The sequence below is a fragment of the Plectrocnemia conspersa genome, unplaced genomic scaffold, assembly GCF_051122295.1.
Source record: "Plectrocnemia conspersa isolate PC_06_02 unplaced genomic scaffold, ASM5112229v1 ptg000013l, whole genome shotgun sequence".
NCBI classification, from domain to species: Eukaryota; Metazoa; Arthropoda; class Insecta; order Trichoptera; family Polycentropodidae; genus Plectrocnemia; species Plectrocnemia conspersa.
In genome coordinates this window covers 16,946,970-16,953,611 of record NW_028277177.1, presented here as the reverse complement: position 1 = coordinate 16,953,611, position 6,642 = coordinate 16,946,970, and the positions used below count along the sequence as shown (strand labels likewise).

General features: G+C 30.1%; 1 protein-coding gene across 3 annotated transcripts in view; it reads right to left on the bottom strand.

The window, feature by feature from the left end:
* LOC148227434 (tyrosine-protein phosphatase non-receptor type 13-like) overlaps positions 1-3,139 on the bottom strand; it is a 236,800-nt gene extending 233,661 nt beyond the window's left edge. The window contains exons 1-2 of one of the 3 annotated variants that reach the window (XM_088201551.1): positions 2,877-3,139; positions 157-199 (exon numbers count right to left, since the gene is read on the bottom strand). In XM_088201551.1, coding sequence (XP_088057677.1) covers positions 157-167 — 11 coding nt within the window. In that variant the 5' untranslated portion in view covers positions 168-199; positions 2,877-3,139. Of the gene's footprint in view, positions 1-156; positions 342-2,876 lie in introns of those variants that run through there. The other 2 variants (XM_088201552.1, XM_088201550.1) reach the window with 2 other exon arrangements.
* Between the last annotated feature and the right edge of the window lie 3,503 nt (positions 3,140-6,642).

Genomic DNA, 6,642 nt, shown 5'->3' with positions numbered 1-6,642 from the left:
CACCAGAATATTCATTGTTCGAAGCTTGCGAGAATGAGCATTTGATGAATAACAATGAATACTGTTTATCGAAACACGAAAATCCATATTCTAATCCCAAATGTACATACAATAAAAAACCTTAAACACCATCATGCTATAAATTGAATATTGTACCTTCTTAACATTGCAGCAATTACACCTTTCCACAAAAGATCATCTGCCAACATAATATTATGTGTTAAAAAATTGTTAATTTATTATTTAATTAATAAATACATCACAATAAACTAAATAAATATTATGATATCGTTTTTACCATCTATGTACCTATATTTTATATTATAAATTTAATGTTTATGAATCATGAATATTTTTAAACAATAAAAAATACCAAAATTATATTATATCATATGTTAATGTATAGTTTGTACGAAGTAGTTAGTTGGAGCAAATAAGTTCCTTTTCTGTCACATATACATAAGTTATTCTATAATAAAAGTTAGTAATCCTTGGAATAAATCAAAATACAAAAAAACGATGAATGAAGTATTGATCAATATATGCACATTACTATTTTGATGGCTGATAGGTACATTAATAATAGTAATATTAATTCAGTTAATCTCAGCATAAGTATTATAGTTTAAAAATAAATACATAACAGCAGACAACGAAAAAAAATACTTCTAACTACTTTTGTGTTACATCAACAACGAAATACTACTTGCACTATTCACTAATTTCTAATAAAACACACTATTTATTGCATATTTTTTTCATAATATGAATTATATATAATCATGCAAAAAAGTAATATTGTTCCATTACTCATTCCGTGGGATTGTAAAACTAAATAACAAAACAAAAATAAATAATGAAACTAAAACATACTACAATATTGTAAATAACATTTATTCATAAGGGTTAATCGTATCATTACTTTAACGTTTTATAGTATAAAACGGCATACACTAGTGGTATTAATTATGGACACTTCTGGTATATTTTTGATTAGTTTTAATTGCTGCCAAAAACACATTTTTTTTGTATCCAAACTACTGTTTTACGCCTTTTATATATTAATGATGTTCCTATTTAATATTTAGCATGATTTAATTTTTTATAATTCTTGTTTTTAACCAGAGACAAAACCAAATCTCACATGTTCGATTTCATACGACATAATTGTTGATATTACTGGTAGATTCATGATTAAGTCAACAGTGCACAGACCTATACATGTACTAGAATTACAATGTAGTGAATAAATAATTAACGCCGTCTATGCACCGTTACCATTAAAAAGCATTAGCATTTCAATAGAAAGCACCCTCGATCCGAACTGTATTCGTCGTATGTTTAAAGCTGTAATGACATCCCTTATTCTAAACCAGAAATCATCAGGTAATCCCTCAAAGAAAATGAGTGAGTTGCAGTGGGAATACTCGGTACCGAGCATTCCCACCGTAACGGTGCCGACACGATTTTATTGCTTTTGATATGAATTTTTGACGTCTGAGAAATGATAATTGTTTTTGCACCCTCATATTGACCAATATTATACTTTGACCAATATTCTCATATCAGAAGTCCGTAGGGATAAGGATAGCTATTATATTTTTAAAACATATTGTAATATCGAAGTGCGGAACAATTATGGAGCAATCACTCAATTCTCACTTATTGTTAGTCGTAATATTATAAATTCTTAATATGCACGCTAGATAACCGAGCGTTTCCACTGCTGCTGTACGATGCTTTTGACGTGAATTCTAAACAGGGATGACATTTGGATGTGGCAGGTGGAGGAATTTTCTTCCCTAGAATTTGACCAGAAAAATTATGTCATTTAATAAAATATGATATGGATACATTTAAATTCTAGATTATTGGAACTAGGTTGTGCGGCAAAACATTGCTATTAAATTTGATTGAGATAACAATTTTAAAAAGCGAAAAAACCGACTGACGTTCAATTTAACTTTAAAGGATTGCAATATCAAGTAAGACGAAAAAATCTCAGGAACATTTTTACGGTAAGTTTGGATTATATTGCTTGTCCCATAGCCAATTATAATAGGCACTGACATTTTTACCTTAGACAACAAAGCAAAATAGTTGTTTATAATAAAGCATTACAATAGTAATGGGTGAAACGTACTGATATACAATAAAAACAATATTTATACTATTTAAAAACACTGTAGACTTTTTAGATCCTAGTTACCAATTACAAAGAATCTGAGAAACATCGGGTATACTTGCTACTTGCTAGTACTTAAATATTAGTTAAGAATAACTATTTGAGCCTAAACATAATATGAACCATGGGGGCTGTGATTGGATAATTAAATTGAATAGCAAAAGGTTCAAAATTAACTCATGCACATAATGTATAATTCAAACACTTTTTGGTGTCCGATGCAACAGTAAACATTATAGTAGTAGTAAATTACACGTAAAATTTACAAATGAACGAGGCATATAATACATTTAGTGTCCATAATTAATACCAGTACTGTTACTTTTACATTATACCAAAACATATTGCTACTTACAACATTCACTGACATCATTTCATTCATACATTTTTTTGTAAAACATAATAAAAAATACTTTCTGATATTTTAAGATCATAATACATCAAAAATGTATAATGCAGAGCACAAACAAAAGTATAAAATCAACTATTTACATACACTACAATATGAATATGTCCTCAAAAACAAAAATAAAAAATGACAGTTGAATTTTTATATGAACTTGAAATGAATAAAAACATCAAATGTATAAGTGTATGACCTAAATTAATTGACAAAAAGATGACGAATGAACGAAATTCAACATATCCTCTAAAACGCAATAACCATACAAATTTATACTAAGCAACTTACCCTTCTTGAACTGTTGTCTAACCAAAGTTTTGTTGAAAGCAAAGTTGACAGCGAAACATTAACGGCACAAAATGCAAAACGATGTATTAAAACGACTTGAACGTAGACTAAAACGTTGAATACGACAAATTCACTGACATCTACGCGACGGAAAATCTAAGAAACGCACTTGTGTCGACTGTTTGAAGTAAATGTCAACGGTGACCCGTTTGAAAACAACTTTTGTCTATGGCACGCCCCACATGACAAATACGATTCGAATCAAGGTTAACGAGTAATTTGAATTTAACTAGTGAGAAACACAAATTGCAAATTAGACATTATGACAATCAAAATTCTATATAATCTTAATTATCTTCGTTACAATGAATGGATATATTTCAAATATTTTACTTTGTTCGGTATTACCCCACATTAAATATAACTAATTAAATAGATTTAACAAAAAAATAATTTTGATACTAATATGCAATAATTAAATTTCAAAAGTAAAATTTACCAAAAGAAAGACAAAAATATAATTGATGTAATATTTAAAAGTGAGTTATGTTTTAAAAAAAATTGCAACATTTTATAATTTTTAAGGCCAACACCTAATTATTAGTTACTTTCATATTTTGCTAGTCCTTTGTTTTGCTTCTCGAACACAAGATAGTTATTTCTTCAACTCCTCTGTAATAACTGGCTAGAAAATACTATGGTAAATTTTCTCTTATAAAGAACTAAAATAATTAGGCAAATTTTTATTTGTAAAAATGTAATATTTTATTTTTTACTTATAAATAATGTCACATTATTTTGCATATTTTTATCTGTTTTCGTCGTTTTATATCCACACAAAATCTTTGGTATTCATATTTTAATAACATTAAACTTTTACCCCCCCCCCCCTTTTCCACAATAATAACCTTTTTATTCTTGATTTAACCATTGTATCTTAATTTTTAGAATAACTTAAAATATTTGGATATTATATTGTCTATAGAGAAAAATTTAGCCTTGATTTGGAAGTAGTTATGAATGATGTATGCATTACATCTCATACTTACAACATTTATTCGCAAATATATTTTTAAATCCAAGTACATGATGTTAAATTATTTGCGCTTTACATCTCTAAAATTATTGTTGCAAAATCCCGATATTTTTTTATGACTGGCAAAATATTTTTACTCCAAGCTCCTTAAGCTTATCTTCAATTTCTTTTGAAATAAGGTTTCAGCACATTTTTATTTATTTTCTTTAAAAAGTGCTTGATGTAAGAGTTTAAATTTGTTTTTTAACGTTTAAAAACTCCAATTTAAAAACCCTCAATATTATTTTATAAAAGCAATCAGAACTTTTGAAGCTAATTTTATAAGCTACAATGTAAAACTTTAAAGTAACTTTTTGCCACTAACTGAAAGCCCATTCTTACTTTTTAAAAAATAAACAATTTTGAATAACCAGTCAATGCAGCTGTCAGTGAAATCCTTGCACGAGACACTAAAAACTCAATAGAACATTGTTCACATTTTAGGTGATCAACTAATTTACACAAAATTTTCAAAAAGGTAAATGTACATTATTAAATTTAACCTGTAGAGCATGTGGCTTCACAATTCACGCTTGCTATTTATTTATCAGCTTTTATTGAATCGTACGTGATGCATGGCGTTGCGATTCAATTTGTCAGTCATGGGGCTACAAACCGTTGACTTACCTTTTTCTTATTATTAGCAGCACTAAAATATACAATACGTTACCTTTCATCAGCCACAGATCATTGAAAACTAAAAATAATACGCCACAAAAATCTTAAACAACATCTTTTATGCACTATCTGGCAATAATTGATATGACAATATCAAAAATACACAACATGGCTCATGCACAAGTAGTAATTCACATCATTAGCCATCCCTATCGGACTTAGTGATGTCATCTTTCCATTTAAAAAATATATACATTTTAAACAGCCAATGCTACAAGCACAAATGATCACCAAACAACCCCCCCCCCAGTGGCGTAGCTATGGGGGGCGGAGGGGGCTGGCCGCCCCGGGCGGCACTTGCTTGGGGGCGGCATATTCGCGATGGGATCGTCTAGTGTGGTTCTTAACCCTGAATGCACTAAAACATATATAAATCCACGAATAACAAAAACTTAATTTTAACCAATTTATTATTTTAGGAAATGCTGATTTTATGACCCTGCAAAAAATGTATGGGGGGGGCAATTTTAAGAATCGTCCTGGGCACTACATAATCTAGCTACGCCACTGCCCCCCCCCCCACACATCTTCGACATTGGTATAAATTTAGTAAATACACATAAAATAACACTAACAAAATCACTATAGGTTGGTAAGTTGGTATATATAATATATTAGTTCGATAATGCAATACGAACTTTAAAGCAAAACATTTATTCTCATAAAAATGAGTTTAAAATTATACACAAATTGGATACTGCAAAAGATTTTGTTAAAATTGATTATGATTACGTGGTTGTTATTTTAAGAACGGAATAGATCTCAGACTAGTAACTCTGAGGTTGCGGCTTCGAGCCCCGTAGCGTCACTCAAATTTTAATTTATTATAAAAAATGCAATCTTATTAAAAAAAAACAGTTCCAGCTGCAGTGACATCTATTGGTTATAAATTATATTACAAGTAATAATTTATAATTATTAAAAAATGTAGATGTCACTGATTCCCAGACTTTCAGTCTGGTGGTTAATACTTATTTGGCGAGGGGATGGTGACGGGTGACAATTAGACACAGATTAAGTCGCTGCAGTAATGTTTTATTGCGATAATAAGTTGTTTACATAGTAAAATATAATATACGACGGTCGCCAGGCGAGAGAAAAACCGTCAAGCCAGTGCTACTAGAGTGCCGCCAAGTTTTGGCCATAATACCTATCTATATATAAATATAAATAGGCCCCCATACTTACTTGTTGTAACGCATTGTGCTTACGCTTGAGTCGGCCTCATAACATTAAATAAATTTAATGTTATGAGGCCGACGGACAAAGAGCCGCCGGCCGTCGTACTTTCGTCGAAGTTGCTAAACGAGTGTTTTGCTCTTGCCGCCGTTATGTGAAGTAGTGCTGCCAGTGTGCCATCTAGCTCGTCGCTAATTAAATAAATTGTCCCCCACAGCCATAATATGAAGCGGCTATGTCGATTAGGGCTGGCATGAGGGGCGAACTATACGAGCGTTTGCCCAAGGCGGCAATTGATTTTATTTAACACGGTATTGATATCTCCTCGATTCCTCAAAACAAATTTTGGAGATGATTTTTAGACAAAATTTTTTTAGAAAAAAATTTAAATGACCTTGGGTTTTTAGAGCCTGGGGCGTTGAGCGTTCTCTGAAAAAGTTATAGTGTTTGTCCGTTTCAGTTGTATGAAGAAAAATTTATAAAGCAATGTGGATTATTATCATGATTTAACGTTACGTGGTTATATATGCGATAAAATGCTTATTCAATCATGATTTCGCATAGGTTTTACCAGCAGATTTGTCCCTGCTCCAGATGTATCAAACGTGAAAATATTGATTGTAGTTTAGGAATACATTTTTTTGTTCAAAATCAAGTTGTTATTATTTTAATTCTGTACAAAGTTATAATTTTAAATTAATATTAATATTATAATATAATTTCCTCATGTAAATTTGACAAATTAGTATTAATTTAGTTATAGTTATAATTATCAACAACAGTTGATAATTATTTATTTAATTATTTAAATATTGTATTTTTATTTATCGGATA